Source organism: Telopea speciosissima, chromosome 9 (genome assembly GCF_018873765.1).
Source record: "Telopea speciosissima isolate NSW1024214 ecotype Mountain lineage chromosome 9, Tspe_v1, whole genome shotgun sequence".
NCBI lineage: Eukaryota > Viridiplantae > Streptophyta > Magnoliopsida > Proteales > Proteaceae > Telopea > Telopea speciosissima.
The window spans coordinates 52,386,968-52,407,895 of NC_057924.1; the positions used below are offsets into that span (position 1 = coordinate 52,386,968).

At 38.7% G+C, this 20,928-nt stretch overlaps 2 protein-coding genes across 4 annotated transcripts in view; one reads left to right on the forward strand and one right to left on the reverse strand.

The window, feature by feature from the left end:
* LOC122640691 (NAC domain-containing protein 21/22-like) overlaps window positions 1-238 on the forward strand; it is a 22,964-nt gene extending 22,726 nt beyond the window's left edge. For both annotated transcript variants that reach the window (XM_043833923.1, XM_043833925.1), the window contains exon 6: window positions 219-238. The gene's annotated coding sequence lies outside the window, so the exon portion shown is untranslated. The remainder of the gene's footprint in view (window positions 1-218) is intronic.
* Window positions 1-11,823, reverse strand: part of LOC122640693 (protein LSD1-like) — a 15,314-nt gene extending 3,491 nt beyond the window's left edge. The window contains exons 1-3 of one of the 2 annotated variants that reach the window (XM_043833928.1): window positions 11,489-11,823; window positions 9,096-9,209; window positions 701-811 (exon numbers count right to left, since the gene is read on the reverse strand). In XM_043833928.1, the coding sequence (XP_043689863.1) occupies window positions 701-811; window positions 9,096-9,207 (223 nt within the window). In that variant the 5' untranslated portion in view covers window positions 9,208-9,209; window positions 11,489-11,823. Of the gene's footprint in view, window positions 1-700; window positions 812-9,095; window positions 9,215-11,488 lie in introns of both variants that reach the window. The other variant, XM_043833927.1, reaches the window with a different exon arrangement.
* Between the last annotated feature and the right edge of the window lie 9,105 nt (window positions 11,824-20,928).

Below are 20,928 nucleotides of genomic sequence, written 5' to 3' on the forward strand. Positions count from 1 at the left end.
TTGGTTTAATTTATTTGCACTAAAAAATGAACAAAGATTAAGAAACCTGGGTACAAAGAACAAAAAGGAACGGATTGGAAGAATCCATCCTTGTGGGCTTCAGTCTGGACAGACCTCAAAACTATTGAACCCACCCAGGAAGAGGCATCACCATGCCAAAATTTAATGTGACAGGAGGATCCTAATGGTCCAGTCTTTGGCAGTAAAACAAGATATAAAAGGTGCAAGGAAAAGGAAACATATCGTAACAGTGACATTCAACTAATGTGACAGGAGGATCCTAACTGTCCAATCTTTTGGTAGTAAATGAAGATATAAAAGCAGCAAGGAAAAGGAAACATATCATAACAGTAACGTAACTAACGCCCATCCCGTGTCATGTTTTCATATGGAACTCCTTGGAGGTAGTGGGGTACTCATCCAATAATGAGCTTCAATCCCATAAAAATGTGGCTTGCAGGGACAGGGGTGACCATTCTTCCTGTAGTCTCTTGATGACATAAATATCGCTCTTAACTACAAATTTCAATGGTATTTAAAATAAAATAAAATTTTAAATAATAACTACCAAGTGCGGTAGCGTGAGAGAACTGGCTTACAATCACAAGAAGAAAAAACATGCCTTGTTATCTCTCAGTTAACTACTAATTAGAGGGCATTGATCTTTCATATGCTCCAGAAAAGGATTCACTAAGTATACCTGGTCTTGCAAGGTTAATCGTGTGGCAGCATGAGCATCTCACACTTGTTGCTCCACGATTATACATTAACAATGTTCTGCAACCTCCACATATAAGAGCCATTTCCATACCTGGCATGTGTAACAGTACCAAAAAATTAGTCTCAACAGTTCAATTAGGATCCAAACAGAGATTTTAAGTTCCATTTAAACGCTTAAAATTGTGCCCAAATTAAAAACTTAAATATCTACTGTAAATCTATAACATCTAATAACGAAATCTTAGCAACTTCAATGACGCTGTATATCATTGAATTATATGAACTGAAGGGAAGCCACAGTAAATATTCTATAGAAAAGGAAAAAACAGTGTAGATTAAAGTGCTAGCATGACAGTCTAAGTGTCTAACTGAATATCGTTGTACCAAATGATAAAAATCTACTAGTTTTTGAGAGTCGAACCTATGGAAATACACAAAGATTAATGTAATGACAAGACTAAACAAATAATATAACACTCAAAAACCAACAATTGAAAATTTTCAGATGAAAAGAATTAACACCAAATAACTGATCCACTACTTCAATCCTCTTGATTGTGACTTCGAAAAGTATTGTTAAAAACACATAAAACTGAATTGCATTCAATAAAAGGATTCCTGTCTGAAGTTTCTGAGTTCACAGAAAGGGGGTCATTCTGAACATTGGAAAAGATTGATAGCAGAAATTAGAGCAACCTTGATAAACGCAAGAAGGTGAGATCGGAGCCTTATGGTTAACATCTACATCCTCACAAGAGACCAGACATTAAGAGCACTGGGTATGGGCCTCAAAATAAGAGACCTAGACTTGGTTAAGACTTATTTTCACTCCTTAGTGGGTTAACTAGATCTTGGACAATCTAGGGTTTAAAGATCAAATGGTTAGAAGCCCAATTGATGCAATAGCTCTATCATGGCTGGACCGGTATGACCCGATCTGAAAACCCAGACCGAGATAATCCGGTCCAAAAACTGGATTTTGGTCCAAAGGGGATTCGTAGTGGATAATATTGTATTGTCTTACTTTATTATGTTTTTATTTGGAAGGATTCAGCTAAGTAGGGGATTTGATTGAATTTTCAGTTTCCTAGTTTGAGAGTAGTTTCTATTTTATAGGGAGTTTTATTCTTTCATTTATATGCATGTAATCCAACCTATTGGACAGAGATGAATGAATTGAAATTAGTGGAGTTGCTATTACCGTAGCCTGGAGGCAAGAGTTGGCTGTGTGTGGTTTTCTTCCTTTTCCCCATCGATTCTCTTTTATTCTTCTCCATTCTTTCTTACATCTCCTTTCACCATCAGGTGCGACCTATCTCTTCCTCTATTTAATCCCTCTTCCATTCCATATTACTATCTTGTTTTTATTTTTTTTAACAGCAACTCCACTACTAGGAAACTGTAAACTCAATCAAAACCCCTACATACCTAAATCTTTCCAAAATAAAACATAATAAAGTAAAACAATACAATATTATCCCCTACCAACCCCCTTTGGACCAAAAGCCAGTTTTGGGACCTATTAACCTCAATTTGTATTTCCAGATCAGGTCATGCCGGTCTAGCCATGATAGTGCTACTGCATCAACTTAGAAGCCCAAAATTAGGGTTTTTTATTTCTATCCAAGAATAGCTAATAAATCTAATAGTTTTTAGTTTCACAAGTAACATTAGGATTTCTACATTGAGTCTGATGATTTGCATGCTTGAGCTGATATTGCTACCTGAATTGAAGTTATCTCCGTACTCACTGGCGTCTACAACTGCTATTCAAGACTGATGTTGCTTTTAATGTCTATTCTTGTTGGTCCATGTTGTAATATGGGTACAAGCGCAGAATTGTCAATTGGGGTAATTCTGTCTTGCAACCATTCTAGAATGTTCTCCTTTCTATTATAAATAAAGCTGGTTGTGTCTCATTAGACAAGTCAAATTTCCCCAAATCCATCATGGTATTAGAGCGGGATCGACCTAGGGATTCTGAACTCTAATCGAGCCTCTCCTTTCCTCCTCTCTCTCTCTCTCTTCTCTTCTCTCTCTTTCTCGGTTTCTCCCCAACACCGCCACTACCACCTAGCCACCACCTAGAGCCTCCACCACCTCCGCTACCCTCAGTGGTGATTTCCTAAGCCACTGAGGGCTTTTTTGCCTCCTTTTTTGTACTCCCACTCCTCCCTCATATTTTGAAGGATTGTTTCCCCTTTTTTGTGGATTATTGGTGATTGGTTGATGATCTAGTTCTCCTCAAGCAATCCACGTGGATTTTTTTGGTAACCATGGCAACATCGTCGGATCTTTCTACTGTAGCATCTAGAACTGAAGGGCAAGTTTGTGGTCATAACGGCTTCCCTACAATCCATGTATGCTCCGTTCATTTAGATGGAAGCAATTATTTGATGTGGTCTGGACTATCTTACTGGCACAAAGGCGAAACCCACCACTGAAGGTATTGAACAAGAGAAGTAGAGTTTTTCTTAGTCCCTGGTTATGTCATATCTTCTCAGTAGTATACAACCCCAACTTGCTCAGAGCTATCTCATGGTGGATGCTACTGCCAACACTTGGAAATCTGCTCCTCACAGGTTTGGAACGATGCCCAGATCTATGAATTGCGACAGAAACTTCATGAGACCAAGCAGAAGGAACTCAGTCTGTCCCAGTTTATTCTAAGTTGCGCAGTTTATGGTAGGAATTGGATTTCTATGATACATTCCAGCCTCTAACCCTGCTGAAGTTATAAAATTTCAGAAACGCGAGCATAAATTCAGGGTGTATGATTTTCTTGTTGGACTTAATGTGGAGTATGATCAGATCCGTGCTCAAGTACTTAGCCGGGATCCCTTCCCTACTCTGGAGCAGACCTACTCTCTGATTCAACTAGAGGACAGTCGTTGAGCTGGCTGCTATGTTGCCTCCCTCTTCCCAGGACCAATCGACTCTTTTTTCTGGTCCTCCCATACAGTCCAAAAGTGGATCTTCTCGTCCCAATGATCATTCTGTTGTTGACCGAGAACCCATCCGGTGTGATTATTGTGGGAAATAGAGGCATACCAAGGAATTTGGTTGGAAGCTCCATGGTCGTCCCACCGCCTCTTCTAGCAAAGGCCATGGAAAATCTGCAAATCACACTGAGACTACTAAGCTTCTTCTGCATTTGGTAACCAAATTGGACTCATTAGCCTCTGCCAATCCTGCTTCCGCCTCTTCCTCCACTTTGATACCTTCGGATTCTGCACCTCCAAGTGTTTATTTTGCTGGTCATTGTGCATCTACAGTCTCCTGTCCATGGATTATTGACTCTGGTGCCTTTGACCACATGACAGGTACTGCCAGCTTTTTTTCAAATATTCCCCTTATTCAGGTAAAGAGAAGTTTCACATTGTTGATGGCTCTCTTTCCCCTGTCTCTGGAAAAGGGTCCATCACATGCTTTCCTACTTTAACTTTGGATTCAGTTTTACATGTTCCCAATTTTGCTACCAATCTTATTTCTATTAGTCGTCTCACTTCCGACCTTAACTGTAAAGTGATTTTTCCTGTCTTATTGTCTTTTTCAGGATCTAGTAATGGGGGAAACGATTGGCTCTGGTAGGGCTCATGGTGGTCTCTATTTTCTCGACGAGGCTGTTCCACCTCACCGTCATGCTCATCAGATCGTTTCTGCTCCAATTCCAGCTGCTTCTCCTGATTTGCTTCTTTGGCATACGCGTTTAGGTCACCCTCCCGTGGGTACTTTTGTTAGAATTTTTCCCAATTTATTTTCTAATGTAACCCCAAGGATCTTTTTTGTGACGCTTGCATTTTAGCCGAGCAAACTCGTTCCTCTTATTCCAGTTTAAATATTAGAAGTGTTTCTCTGTTTATGCTAATTCATTTGGATGCATGGGGTCCTGCCCTACCCTGTCCGGTGTACTTCTGTTTTTTGTTATAATGGTTTGTTTATTTCATTGATTGTCATACCCGGTTTACTTGGCTTTATATGATACACCACAAGAGTGATGCTTTGTCTGCTTTCAACTGTTTCACAATTTTGTTCGCACCCAGTTCAAAGCCAACATTAAAATACTCTGTAATGATAATGGGACGGAGTATAAGGATGGTGCATTCCAGGCATATCTTGCAGCTCAGGGTATTATACATCAGACAAGTTGTGTCAACACACTTGCTCAGAATGGGGTAGTTGAACGCAAGAATCGTCATTTACTAGAGGTGGCACGGTCCCTCATGTTTGAGATGCATGTCACACCACAATATTGGAGTGAGGCTGTTTTGACTGTTGCCTACCTTATCAATCGAATGCCAACTCGTGTTCATGATTTTCGATCTCCTCTTCATGCTCTCCAGGGATCCAATACCTTTCTTATTCCCCGAAAGGTATTTGGATGTGTTTGCTATGCCTGAAACCACCAGCATCCGAGTAAGTTGGAACCGTGTGGATTGAAATGTGTGTTTGTTGGATATTTTCCTACCCAGAAGGGCTACAAGTGTTACCATCCTCCGTCCTGCCGTATGTATGTGACTATGGATTTATTTTCAATGAAGTCGTGCCCTATTTTCTCTAACATCTCGTCAAAGGGGAGAGTCCATGGGTTGGTGAAGATATGCCTTATATGCCTCCTCTTGTTGGTAAAGATCATTCCCCTGTCGATGTCGGTGAAGACCTTTCCTCTATTCAGGGGGAGACTCAACCCATTGCAGTGGTTCCAACTCCTATTGTTTATACCTGTCGAGCTTGTAGGAAGCAAATAGACACCACCACAGCTGCATCGACCCTACCTAGTCAACCAGATCCTCCAACATCAGATCCACCATCTCCTGGTAATTTCTCTCTTAAGTCTCCTATTAGTTCAGATCCTTCCCTTGATCTTCCCATTGCTGTCCATAAAGGGTTTGAACTTGTACGTAACACCCTATTTCTCAGGTACTTTTGTATGAGTCTCTTTCCCCATCACTGTGCTTTTGTATCTTCTTTATCCTCTATCTCTCTCCCTAAGAACTGATAGGAGGATCTTCAAGATCCATGGTGGAAGGCAGCTATGGTTGGAGAGATGCAGGCTCTGGAGAAGAATGGCACTTGGGACTTGATATATCTTCCTCCACAAAAAAAGACAGTAAGTTGCAAGTGGGTATTTGCTGTAAAACAGATTATGGATGGTACCATGGAAGTGTGGACCGATACAAGGCCAGGTTAGTTGCTAGGGGGTTCACGCAGACCTATGGACTTGACTACTAGGAGACATTTGCCCCGATTGCAAAGATGAACACTATTCATGTGATTCTTTCCTGTGTCATTAACCTTGGGTGGGAATTGCGGCAACTAAACATGAAAAATGCATTCCTCCATGTTGAACTTGAAGAAGTCTATCTGGATATTCCTCCTGGTTTTGCTACTCAGAAGACTAATGGGAAAGTGTACAAGCTAAAACATGCATTGCAAGGATTAAAGCAGTCACCACAAGCATGGTTTGGAAGATTCCATGGTGTGATGGTATCCTTTGGTTACACATAAAGCAATGCTGATCACACTCTCTTCATCAAGCGATCTGGGTCCAAGATTACAATTCTTATCGTCTAGATATTGTTGTCACTAGCAGTGACAGTGAGAGCATTTCCCGTCTCAAATCATACCTTGGTCAGGAAATTGAGATCAAGGACCTTGGCAAACTGAGATATTTTCTTGGCATTGAGATAACTCGTTCTAACAAAGGTATGTTTCTCTCTCAATAGAAATACACTTTGGATTATCTAAAACCGGCATGTTAGGGTGTAAGCCTTCAGACACTACTCTTGAAGCAAATGTTCGTCTCTCTACCAAGATTGGTGAATCTGTGGATTAAGGTCAGTATCAATGGTTGGTTGGGAAATTAATCTATCTATCCCATACTCGACCAGACATCGCCTTTGCTATCAGCATGGTTAGTCAATACATGCATGACCCTTATACTTCCTACTGGGAGGTTGTGACTCGTATATTACGGTATTTGAAATATGCTCTAGGAAAGGGAATTTTTTTTCTCCCTCATGGTCACTTGCAAGTGGAAGCCTTTACTGACTTTGACTGGGCCAGCTCTCCTGATGATAGACGGTCTATATCTGGTTACTGTATTTTTGTTGGAGGTAACTTAGTTACTTGGTAGAGCAAGAAACAGACTATTGTGCCAAGTCAAGTGCTGAAGTTGAATTCCACGCCATGTCCCATGGCATTTGTGAATTAATGTGGCTCTAGGTACTGTTGAAAGACTTGGCTCTGCCTATTTCTTTGCCTATGATGCTTTACTGTGACAATAAATCTGCTATTAATATTGCTCACAATTCAGTCAAGCATGAACACACAAAGCATGTGGAGATTGATCGCCATTTCATCAAAGAGAAGATGGAATAGGGACTAATTTACACTCCATTTGTGAAGTCTGGAGACTAGTTAGCTGATGTTTTTACCAAGGGTTAAATAGTAAATCGTTTCATCCTCTTGTGTGCAAGTTGGGCCTGTGTGATATCCATGTACCAATTTGAGGGGGAGTATTGTAATGTGGATACAAGGGTAGAATTGTCAATAGGGGTAATTCTGTCTTGTAACCATTCTAGAATGTTCTCCTTTCTATTACAAATAAAGCTGGCTGTGTCTCATTAGAAACAAGTCATATTTTCCCCAAATCCATCAGTCCAAGCTAGAGCTTTCCTTTGACATACGTATACTCCAGCTTGAGGGGGAGTGTTAAGATATGTACCACGATAGTGGAAGTGTCCCTATCATAATTTCATCTATTACTATAAGTCTTTGGTTGTTAGTAGGATTAAGAGTCAGTAGTTAGTTGCTTTCCTTCTTGTTAGTTTCCTATTCAAACTATGTCTATGTTTCCCATTCAGACTATGCTATGCTTGTAAGTAATTCAGATTATATAAAGGGGAAAAGACCACAATAGATCCTAAGTTGAGTCTATCATGGCTTAACAATTACACCTCCATTGTCTCTCTCTTTCATCACTCTTCTGCTTCACAGGTCCTGATTAATATGGCTCAGTTTTGTTACACAAGTAAGATACATTTGATACTCCTCCATTAAACCTGCAAAACAGAGTGTGAGATATGAAACTGAGAGCAACCGAATGCCTTCGAAACTTGTTTTTCTCTTTGATATGAGTTAGAGGAAAACATTTAACATTAAAAAAGGCCCTAATCTTCACCATTTGAACAAGTTTGGGGGATTTATAGCGCTTAAATTACGGATGGAAACAGATTTGGGTGAAAAAAGTGGTAAAGTTGCAGATCTCTCTTTTTTTTTAAGGTGCTCAAAGTCTCAAATATCTTTTTTTTTTTTTTTTGCATCACCAGATTACGTAAAAACAACTCAAATCCTTCCATCAAACTGATATAAATTTACATATTGTATAATAAGGTGTTCTATGTTTCACAACTGTGTTTTATATGTATCATAAGCACATCCATGCATTTCTAGACCATTTCCATGCTATCTTGAGTCTCTTCGATATGACATGTCACTTAAATTCACCCCTCCGATACTGTACCAATACTATAAATCCTTGGTTGTGGCCATATCCCTGCCTATTTTCTGTTACCCCTATAGCCAGTCCCAATCGCACACCCTTCAAAAAAGGGAGGTTTCTAAAATTTTAATTTCAGTCAATACATTAGACAATAAGGAGAACTCAACTGAAAATTCACCATTATCTGACCAATATTTTGAAAGCTATCAGATTTCCCCATAGACTTTAATATCTATCCTATTTCCCTTCTTATTGGTTTTCACTTATTCCACTGATCTGAATTCAATTTGGCATATTATCATCCGTATGATTTGTTCTCTGACTTCCCTAGCTGATTCCTTGCTTGGACCCCAATAAATTTCCATATCTAATTTTAATATCAGAATTAGAAATTTGCAAACATATTTGTCCTATTCTTGTAATTCGGGTTAGGGTTTGCTCGGCTCTACATTAAATCATGATGAAAATTTGATATATGTGTTTGTGCTAGTCCTCCTCTCTCTTCCTTGAACCAAAAGCAGAAAGACAGAACACCAAAGATGATACCATCTCATTTTTTATTAAATGCAAGTGATATTTGAGTTGTAATCTTGCCTACTATTATGTAACTTGATCAGACCGGAAAGCTTTCTCAACTAAGCTAACATATTTAATATTAACACTAGCCTCTAATCATGTATTTCTTTTTTTGTACTGGTAGAATTTTTTATTTAGCATTTAGACAAATAATAAAATGTTTCATGAATATGGCTAAACAAGTAAACCTTATTTATCTCAATAGTCTTAATTTAAAATAATAAAAAAACCGCTTTTGATCATTTTTTTTCTCTTTCTTTTTCGAATGAAAAGAAATGAACAGGAAGAACAATACCTGGAAGCGGGGCTGGAGTAATCATATTGCATATCGCACAACGGACATTTGTAGCTCCTCTAGGATAAAGAAGAAGGTTCCTGCATCCATTACAAACAAGCTGGCTCTGCATTCCTAAACTGTCAACAAATTAAACATTAGTTTAATTGTAAAATTGAACTTCCCAACCCAAGGCACATACATCTATCATAACTTCTTAATACTATTGCCCAAGTCTTCAATTATAAATTCAAAATAGCCGCAAAATCTTCAAGACTTCTAAGCAAATCTGGCTTTTCAATGGTATGATATGGTATGTCCATGTGATAAACAACATTCTAATCCTGTTTTAATTTTACAATGATAAACCAGTAAATCTCCACTACAATACGACTTGAAAGTCCATGACAAAATCTCAGCCATGATATTTTCCCCGAGACTATCACTGAGTCATGTTAAATGAACGTGGATAATGGAATGAAACAAAATTGCAGAAAAGCTAAAAGGGATTCCTCAAGCTCACAAGGTAAAGGCAATAGCATATGCATGGAGTATTGAAAAGAATACTGAGAAGCTCACGCATTACAAATGGTTCTCAAGCTTAGAGGGCAAGGGAAGAATCAGTTATAAAAACACATACACACCCATGGTATGGACAGGTATCAATAGACATCTCATGAAAGTCCATAATAACAAAAATGTATTAGAGTGGATCAGCTTCGATTTTTCCTCCAGATGAGGAAGATTGATGTTTGAGCATCTTCCGTATAACGACTTGCACAACTTCAAGAAGAAATTAACATAAGCATTTGATTCCAAAGGAATGAGATGCAAGGATTATATCTGTCAATATATGACTAGTATGTTTTCAAGGAGGATATACTTCACGGAGGGCTTTAAGAGAGTTATTTTAGCAACAGAATTATACGGAAGTGCTTCAACTATCTGCTTCGTATTATCGCATAAGAATTATTTTATAGATTAAATCATTAAAAAACACCAATATGGTGAGTCTGGTCCCCATCCTTGTGAAATAAATTTTATCAAAATAAACTTTAATATGTCACAGTTTGGCAATTAAGGTCAACCAGAACTGGAGAATTTGTTTAGGAACAGCTCAGGCTCCATAAATTGCTTTGCCCAGGTCCAAGTGGATTGGAGATCCAATCTTTACTGAGCTAAGGCCACAATCTTCAGAATGAACAAGGATAAAGCTCTCGGCTTGCAAAATGTCGGCTAGCATTGTGAATTGCAGGCTTGAAAGAACAAACCAATGTGGAGGCCCAAGCCCAAGGGAACTAGAACTTCTCAAGGGCAGTTTGTAATCATATGAAGCAGAACTAACAGTTAATTTTAATTAAGGAAGGGTTTATAGTCTGATCATGTAATTTGGTCGTAGAGACCCCACAACTTAATCCCAGGAATTCATTTCTTGAGAGTTAGTAGTCGGTCTGATCATGTAATGGCAAATGTGTCTCATGATGTGTTCTTCCTATGAAGCATACAGCTTCACACATGCTCATTGAAATGCAAATCAAGCTTGTTTGCTGGAGAAAGTTCTCTATCAATTCCTTGTCATCTTACCTTAAATTTGTCACATATACCCAACAAATAGTTATATTTCGATGAAAAGAAACTAACTTCCACAAAAATTATAGGGCAAAATGATGAGATTATGTGATTGGACTCCGTTTCTTCACCAAATTGCTAGCAAAGCTTTTGATATAGAAACCAATTCAAGATAAAACAACAGAAAAATATGTAGTTGGAGTCCTGAAACTCCTGCATAGATAAGAACACACGAACACAATCCCACAATCCCATATGATTGAGCTGATGTTGACCAAATAGAAATTGGAAATTGTTCAGTGAGTTGAATTACTAGGTATAGTCTAATCCATTAACCATTAACGAAATTTTGAAATTTTCACCAATGGGATATTACAAGGGTAGCTGTCCCCAAATGCATGCAATCATTTCACGTGTGGTTCATTACCCTATTGAACACTCTTTTCTAGTTTTCAATGTAACCAAAATGGTTCTAAAGAAAAATGATAAAAATAAAAAATAAAAAAAAAAACCCACATGCAAACGAATTAGCTTCATGTAACCATCCCCAAGACTTTTCCATTTTCTTCTTCCACCATCGAAAATCTTAGATGTTCAATTATAATACACTTATCCATTGAAAACATTTCAATCAATACAAAGACCAATCAATTAGACAATAGACATAACAGGAGACCAAAAGATCAGAAAATTAAACATTTTCAAAATGAAACTAAGCTAAAATGAAAATTTTCCCAAGTTCTAAAAAACCCATATCAAAATGACTGAGCAAAACCACAACAAGGTGTCAGATTGTGAGACACTAAACAAATCGATGGGGAAACAAGATTAAATTATAGAATTACCTCCAGGACCAAGAGAAATTCTCTGCGAAACGATCGAAATCCCCCGAACAATGTCCGGATTTCGGGGAATCCGATAGAATCCCCACTGATATCTCAAGAATTTATCGACCCAAAGCTTAAAATTCGGGTCACAAGCCAAAAAAAATATCTCTTCGCTTTGCTCAAAGTGAATAGGAACCCTAGAAATCAGAGCTTTTGGGTTGGAATTTCTGATTTCTAAGGCGAAAGAAATGAAGCTACCTATGTGAGGAAGAAGAAAAGGGAAAACCTCGTCACCTTCTAACCGATAAATTCCAAATCGAGTGTCCAACAAAAGGGATTACGCCGATTAGAATATTTAGATCATAACGAAATCTTCTCCTCCCTTAAGTCCTTAACTACCAGTTTAATTATTGTCACCGCTGTGCGTATGACTAAGTGGCCAGTTGCATGTGGTAAAACGATATTTCGGGCGAGAGTATGGGTGTCAATTTTGGATCAGAACTAGTAATCGGACCGAAACCAGTCCACTAGGAACCGGAATCGATCCACGCAATAGTTTATTGGTCCGATTATAGATCTACCAATAAGTTATTGGGCCGGTTCCAGATCTACCAATTAGAAACCAATAGAATCAGAATAAACTCACATCCTAACCGTAATTCTTAAGACTCAAGGTCATGAGAGCTAAAGTCAAACCCTTTTATTTCTTTAGCTTTTCAATTTTGACTGGTACCACTTATCTCATATACTATTCTACCAAAGATTTAGCTGTAAATATTTAAGGTCCATTTAGGAATGTTAATTAAAAACATATCTTAAAATAATCCTAATTTATGAGGATGATGGTGTTCCTACTTATTAATTAATATCAAACAAGAGGTAATATAGACTAATTATGTGATTTGAGGAAAAAAAAAATGAATGATCTCTCAAGTAATTGAAATTAGTGTTTTATTATAATATTATTAAGGAAAATTATCAACGCCACCCCCAGACGTTTGCCTATATTTTAAAGCACATCCACTAACTACCATAATATCAGTGCCACCCCTTGCTTTACCAAACTAATTCTACACAAAACCCCCTACCATTAGTTAAGAGTTGTTAAGTGGTGATGTCAACAGTTTAAAAAACAATTCTGCCCTTGTTAGTTGCGAAATACCTAATCTACCCTTTCAATTATAACGCCCACAAACCCGTCTTCTTCCTCACACTCAGCCGACAACCATGGAGAACATCCATACAACCTATCATCTTTTGAAAAGAGACCTACTCTGGTGACCAAATATGCTCTTCTTTGTTTATTGCTTGTTTCACCACTGAAATGAGTTTTCTATTTTTCTTTTCCAACGATGTTCTGTGTTTCGAGTTAGTAAAGGAACTGAAACCCTTCTGTTTCTACTTCTTCTTCTTTCTGCAACACCATCCGTCTCTTCTTCCTCCTCCTCTTACAACAACAGAGGTGATGGATAGGTCGTACGTCACACATGAGCATCGTCTCATTTCTATTTCCTCCGATTAATTATGAAACGGGAGAAAAATTAAATTTCCCCCACCGCCCAAAAATCAAATTTAAAATTATTCATATTCACTGCAATTATTCATTAAATTATGAGAAAGTATTGGTTGAAAGTTGAAGTCTCAAACTACCAAAATCTAAGAATACATAAATAATTCCGGACATACTATCTATTCTACTGGCAGAGATATTTTCCCTTTTGTTCTTTTGGAGGTTCCGAAGTCTTCAATGGGCCATGGCGGCATTGGCTACGGAGGGTGATTTGGGGTTGAGCACACCAACGACGTTGATGAGGTATGGGGTTGGGTGTGGAAGGTTTACTCTGTGTGGTCGAAGAGGGCTGAGGAGAGAGAGAGAGAGAGAGATCAAATTTCGGATAAGGGTTAGAATTTCCCCAGGTTCCATAGCCCATCTCAGCAATCACCCATCGCAGTATTGCACACCTTCCCAAACATAGGATTTTTCCTTCTCTTATTCTAATTTTTCAATATCAATCTTAAACAAACCCTTCTGTTTTCTTTGTGAGAAATGGTTTGATGAGCTTTGCTGCAGTGTATGTGTTTATGGTGATGTCAACTAACATGCGCCCTGAGTAACTTGTGGATGTTGCATTTTTTTTAATCAATTTGAATTTAAAAATTGGAAGGATTTTGGTCGTTGGAACAATCTGATTGGGTAATACCTCTCTCAGTCATTGGATTAATCTAGGTTTTTAATGTTTAAATGTAAAGGGTATTTTGGTTAAAAGAATTTTAGTGACTAACACTGTTAAAAAAAGGGTAATGGTTGATATTATGGTAATTGGTGGGTGTGCTTTAAAATATAGGCAAACGTCAGGGGGTGGCACTAATAATTTCCCTATTATTAAATATATGTAGCATGTGTGAGAGATTTTTTTTTTAAAAACTTTCATTAGACTGCTTGAAACCGTTTAGGAACTGAAACCGGCCCACCCATTAGTTAATGGTCTTGGATCTCAAGTTTGGAATCGATTAGCATATTGATCCAGTTCTGGTCTTGACCCCTTAGCACTAGAACCGTTAAGGAACCAGACCGATAGCCCAGGTTCAGACCAATTGACACCCCCTAGGCGAGAGAATGCTGCCCGGGCCTCTAGAGTCGGATCTTTATCACCTCCAGTTTGCTGACCGGCCCAGTTCCCTAGTTCCTCTAACAAAGGGGGGCTGAAATGACCTGTCTACCCATGCCCAAACATCCTGCCCGGGTGGGATCCACCATCCCCCTATTAGAGGAACTGGGGAACTGGGCTGGTCAGCAAACTGGAGGTGATAATTTTCCCTCTAGAGTCTAGAGCCTGCATGTACGCTGGGAAATGGGAGTAGTCGTGGTGCAAACATTGTTTTGGATTAGACGAGATTTTTGCATTTTGATAAGGATAATACAATACTTTCGTGCATTTCTGTGTTTAGGAACAACCAAGAAGAGGGATAAATATTGTCTGCAGTGCAACATCTGGCGGTGCAGTTACAGTGCGGCCCCATAGAGGGCCATGTGGAGGAAGTAGATCCTGCGGTTGAGAGTTTGAAACCCAAATTTCATTATTGGGAAATTTTCGTCGACACCCCCTCTGTTGGAGCATGGAATTAATGCCCCTATTAAGTGCCAATATATCAATTTGAACCCAAAAACTAACGGAAAAAACCTTTTAACGGTGACTTAATGATGCCAGCAAGTTAATTTTTCTTAAAAGACAATTTTACCCTTGTTTTTATTTAATACCTTATTTTTTATTCCTTTTTTGTTTCTTTCTCCTTCTCCTTCTTCTCCTCCTATTTTCTGCCGCCGCCGCCGCCGCCACCACCCCCCCCCCCTCCAGCCTCCCTTCTCTTGATCCCCTGCAACACCGCCACCACCCTCTCCAGTCTCCCCCGCCCGACCATGCTCTCAGCAATCCAACCCCTTAAAAAGCTTAACTATTGGCCTCTCAGCATACCACTCATCTTCTAGCAAAATCAAAAACCCTAACCCTATAAATTATATGCTGAATCAGTGAAGAACACTAAGCGCCCAGGAGCTTACCTGAATCGGAAGAGGAGTTATCTATTTCTACAATCCCACATGCTTCAAGCTTCCTCTTGGCCATGTGTAGCTTCATAGGCCTAGAAATCTAAGAGAAAATGACGGCTTTGTATGGTGAAAGGGTGGTTTCAGCTGGTGGAAGGAAGAAAATGAGTTTTCAGTTGATGTGGCATGGCTAGGTCATCGAGAAGGAAAGAAATGGGAATGAAGAGGGTAGAGAGCTATGCCTGTACAGGTTGTGTGATGGAGAGAAAAAATAGAGAAAAAAAAAAAAAAAAAACTGAGGATCGACTCTTGGTTTTCCCCTAGCTCAGGGAAATCATCCCTGTTTCAGACATTTTTCCTTTGCTTTTTCAAAAATCTTTTCCAAAATGGTTGTTGTTCCACTTCTTGCCCAGGGCAAAAAAATTCAATTTTGAGGACCCTCGCTTTGTGGCTAGTCGCCGGAGTGAGTTTCACTCTTCACTACCACGGTTGCAAAAGACCATACAACCCTTTTTCTCCTGCTCTCCCCTCCTCCGAATTGCAGAAGACCAAACTACCCTTTTTCTCTTACCACCACATCAATGTCACTATCGACAAGGAAGATTTCAGGATGAAGGGCGCAAGTTGCAGGCTCTGTTCTAACAAGACAGGGGAAGAAGAATGGGGATGGTGGCTGTTGCCGAACTCTGTTCTCCGGTCAGTTCAAGCTCTCCTGCCTGTTCTCCGGTCAGTCAAAAAGCGGGTTTCTCTTTGAGGCCTCACCTGACTTGGCTGACCTGCCTTTGCTTTTCCTTCACTTTCTGGTGAAGAGAGAGTTGCAGAAAGGTTTGTTTCAAGTATCATCTTCCTAACAATTCCTTTTGGTTTTTTGTTTTCATTCTTCTTCTCCATTAAATTTGACCCATCTCCACCCTGTTCTCCGGTCAGTTGCAGGCTTGCTGCAGGTTGGCACAAGGGTGGGTAGGTTGAGAGAGACACCAGGAGTGGTTGGGATGACTTCCATTTCATCCAACGGCTTAAAAGATGCTAGTGGGTAAAAGGTAGTTTAGTCATTTACATTCAACTCAGTCAATCCCGTTAATATTTTGACCTAAATTGATATATTGACACTTAATGGAGTGGCATTAATTCCACGGTCCAACAAACGGAGGGGGTGTCGATGATAATTTCCCTTCATTATTTTTGTACCCACTTCCTATTTGAGCAACCAAACCCGATCAGAGTCCACAATCTGTTTCATATCTCGCTCTTCGACCTCATTCAACGATTTCAACCTACCAACACATACAAATTACATGCACTTCCTTGGTGTTTGAAATAATAATAAAACACCTCCCTTAATTTCATTTTTTACATAAGACCCCTTAATGGCTCACGGACACGGAGTGACGGTGTTAGGGTCTTAGTGAGCTGTTACTTTTTAAAGTGAAAAAGACTGTTTTACCTTTTTAATTTAGTGACTTATTTTAAATACTATTATACCCTTATAGTCATTCTTCTTCTCCAAGCGTAAAAACCCCCCAAATCGAGTTAGGGTTTTGTTGCACAACAGTTCCGGCGAAGTTGTAGAAGCTGCTGCCCTTCTCCGGTAGAGTTCCCCTGCCCCGGCCACCCTCTGGTGAAGGTAAGTTTAGCTCATTATTTGCATTTTCTGTTCATGCTTTTATTAGTCCTTCTCTCTCTTCCTATTGTTGATTCAAGTTCACTGATGGAATCAGATCTGGATTGAACTCATTTTTTTTTGTAGCTGCTGCTATAAATCTCCAAACAAATCTGGTTTTGTAGTTGGTGCCTCTGATTTTTTTTTGGGAGGCACTAACTACAAAACCAGATTTGTTTTCAGATTGAAATCTCATATCAGACATAATACATGTTTGAAGAGTGTCCCCAAATCTCTACTGTTGGAAAATTTGTTCTGGGCAGCTATAAGTAGCTCACCCATAAGAAGGTTAGTTTGTGTGGTTATTTTGTTCTGCCATTGTGTAATAGAGATTGATTGATAGACAATTAAAATATAATTAATACGTCGACTGGTCAGTCAGATGATATTGACTAGCTGTCTAGGCAGTAATTTTTCGTCAGTCATGAACTAATTTGCATATGTTTTTAACCTGAGGTAATAGCTTGATATTATGCTTCATGTCAATGTAATTTGATGTGGATCGGCTATTTTGCATATGCTTTTGTCTTGAGGTAATAATTCCCTGTTGGATTTATTATGTTTCTTCTTATTCTATGACTTTTTGTGTGTCATTATTTCCCTGAATGTGAAAGCTTAGGCAAAGAGAGAGCTTGATGAAAATGATATTCAAAAGTCTGTTATTCCATAACTTTAATATATATATATATATATTCCTTGTACCCCTTAAGGTTCTGACAAAATCATATGCGGTCAGTCGAGCTAAAAATCTAATCTTGTTAGAATTTGGTTTATAGAAATTCATCTCTAATTTCTTTGAACTCCGAAATCTCTTTCAGGGGTTGGTAATCCACCGCCGCCCTTACCAAATCCGCGGTGTTGGTGGAGGAATAGGCAAGAGAGGAGGGTTCGGTGGTGGAATTGGTAAAGATGGAGGAGTTGGAGGTGGGGGGCTTCACGGTGGTGATGGTGTTAATGGTGGGTGGCGATGGTGGTGGTGGTGGTAGTACTGGGTGTATCTACATTGTAAAAGAAGATGATGATTTGGGGAAGATGAGGGCATTTTGGTATTTTCAAATTTCAAAAAAGATAGAAGAAAGGGGGGTTTGGTCATTTTTTAGCATTTAATGCCTGGTGTGGACTTAAATGCCTTTAGGGGGGTAAAATAAGGGGTGTTACGTGGAATTTTCAGGGGTGGTATGTGGACTTGTTAGATCCTTAGGGGGTACGAGGAATATTGGGTGCATTTTAGGGGTACGCGTATGTAACCCTAAAATTATTGATATATAGAATTATAGATACTTATATATTTATTTAATGAGTTATTAAATTTTTTTTTTCTGCTTTGGCAAAGCCTAGTCATCAATTAGTCAACAATTTGTTTTGACAAGGAAAAACGACTTCCAGCTTCAACTAACCAGGAATCTGTCCCTGAATTTGTTAACCATACTCCAACCCTTATGGCCAAAACCTTGACTTCTTTGTAATGTGTTCCTCCGTAGATAGCTTGCATCGTGCAAGAAGCATAATGTCTAATGTGCACTTGAAGGAAAGATGAGTTTAGGGATATTTGTGCTTTGGAGTCTATAGAGAGCTTGATCTTTCAGTGTGCAGAAGCTGACGTAAGTTGTCCGGTTGTGAGGGAATCGTTAGTCCTGTCTGATTGGATGAAGAAATGATGAAAAGTTTATGAAAACCAAGGAAACAAAGTCATGTAGATAACTGAAATATTATTGTAATTTGTAAATTCTGTTCAGCCAAGTTGAGTAGATCATAGTTGTCAAGGCGTCCAGGGGGCTGCCGCCTTATTGTAGGGCGCCTTGCATTGGTTTAATTGGTATCAAACCAAGTTTTGGCATTTCTATATGCCAAATATCATTTAAGTAAATGAAATAATTTGGTTATTTCATTTACTTAAGATATTATAATATCTTAAATAATATCTTAAGTAAGCAAATACCCCATATTTGAATTCAATAAAAATAGTTAAAAAATAAAATTTCAAAATGATAAAAAGTCAACCCTCTAGTTCAAGAACAAAAACTGGATTTTTGGCGGTAGGTAAAATTTTCAACTTTCTAATGTTGGGTTTTTCTTAAATCTAAAAATTTCATAAATCTTAATGTGATAAAACATTGTTAAAAACCAAAACATGCGGTAAAATATTCATTTGTTTTGATATCTAAAAAATATTTTTATTCAGAGCAATTTTGACAGCATTCGTGCACACCAAATAATGTTTGACCGGAAATTAACTCCTTCAATATAAACCAGATTTAAGCAATCTTGGATTTGTTGGAAACCTGGTTTTGTGTTCTACCTAATACAAAAAGTCTCATATAAAAATAAAATCATTTGACCAATTAAATTTCTTAGAGAACAAGGGCATTTCTCTAAATCGAGAGCAGGTTAATTACTTATTGATAACATTATATTTTCTAAGAACAATATTAACCAAATGTGAGACTAGGTATACCTGAAAAATGATCAATTCCAAGAACATATAAACCAACATTTTCTAGGTTCGCATCACCGTTCGAATCCACAACTGGCATGTTCTTCGAACAATATGGTGAACTCTGTTCTGTTCCTCGAACAAGATGAACAATTTGTCGTCTTGAAAGCTCAGGAACCCTCTTCTTTTAATCTGATGCAGCTATGCTAAACACATTGATACTGAGTTCTACTACTTCATCAATCGTCAATTTCCTTTTGACCCTAGAGTTGGCGGCTTCCCCTCCAGAACCAGATTAGAATCACTTGCCACACATATAGTACCTAGTATGTATTAACATGATTTCTTTATGATATCAATCCAACAAAGGAATTAGGGATTGGAACTCCAAAGCGGATTGATCGTAGCCCATGCTGATCTGATTCCAAGTCAACTTTACCTAGAGTCGACCAGATCGATCAGCCATCTATTGCTTTTTCTTCTGACTCGGATGAGTTAACTCATTAAGAACTGGGTTTTTTACATTTTTTCTCACTTATTTTGGGGAACCACTTCTCTTTTAATCCACACCTACTTGGGTCCCATCGTATGGTTACTCCAGTGTAGACCAGTTGGTGGCTAATATATATTGGTTGTGCTCGAAAGGTTATGAATCGATTGACAAGCCCAATCCCGATATCTTGATTTCGGGTGGCAATGCATCGTGGACCCATATATATATTGTCTGCCAATACACGATCGATTAATGTTCTCAAAGAAACACCTTGGGAAGAGGGGGGTTGGTTCACATACGAAATTATGGAGGCAATGGAAGAAAATAGTCACAATGTCGGGAAGTACACTTTAGGTTTCAAACCCCCAGTAGTGGCTTCCTGTTCTACCAAACCCTGTTTGCACTTCATCAGAGATGCATACGCCACCTGCCTTGTGTACAATATCATGAATTCACATCCTCTACTTCCACCTTCCCCCCCCTACTTCCGTGTGCTCCCCACACACAAGCAAGGCGGAAGTTACCGCCTTGCTTGTGTGTAGGGCGCACGGCAGTACTGGGCAGGGCAGAAGTAGAGGATATGAACTCCAATATCATACACTCGTTTTAAATATCCAGGGGCAAATTCAACTGCTCCTCCAACTCCCTAGAAATTGTCAAAATGAGGAAATTGCACTAAGAATATAACAGAGCATGCAGGAATGGTGATTACAAGTAGTAGAGGCTATTACAATGGAGAATCCTAGTTCAGATAGCCAGACGGAGCCCATACAAGTTTTTTAACGAAGGACTCTTGACTCCCAACTCCTGGTGCACTTGAGCTCAATGTCCCATAAACCGTAAGTTACTGAAATCCTTCTTGTAAAGGGTGGTGCTCCTCTCAAAGTGAAAGCACTTTTGAGTCCTTAAATTCAATTGTTTGAAAGCACCATTCCTGTTAAAGAGTTTCTGATCGAACAATTCTAAAAACTTATCCTTACAAACTCATAGCATGGTTTGGTAACTTTTGTAGCTATTTGCTACAAACCCAATTGTGTGTTTTTAATGATTCAAGTGCCTTTTAGGGAACCCTCTTTCATAGAAAAAATAAATAAATAAATATATATATATATATATATATATATATATATATATATATATTTATGTTTATGTTTATATATATGTTGGTGAAGCTGTATCAATTGTGAAACTGTAACCTCTCACCTACCTTCAGCCATCTTCAACAAACAAGGTTTCAGAGAAGTTACATCAACTGTATCCTTTAATCTCAGCCCTCTAACCTACACACAGTGTTCAATTTAATCAAATGTAGTTGTAGCTAATTGAC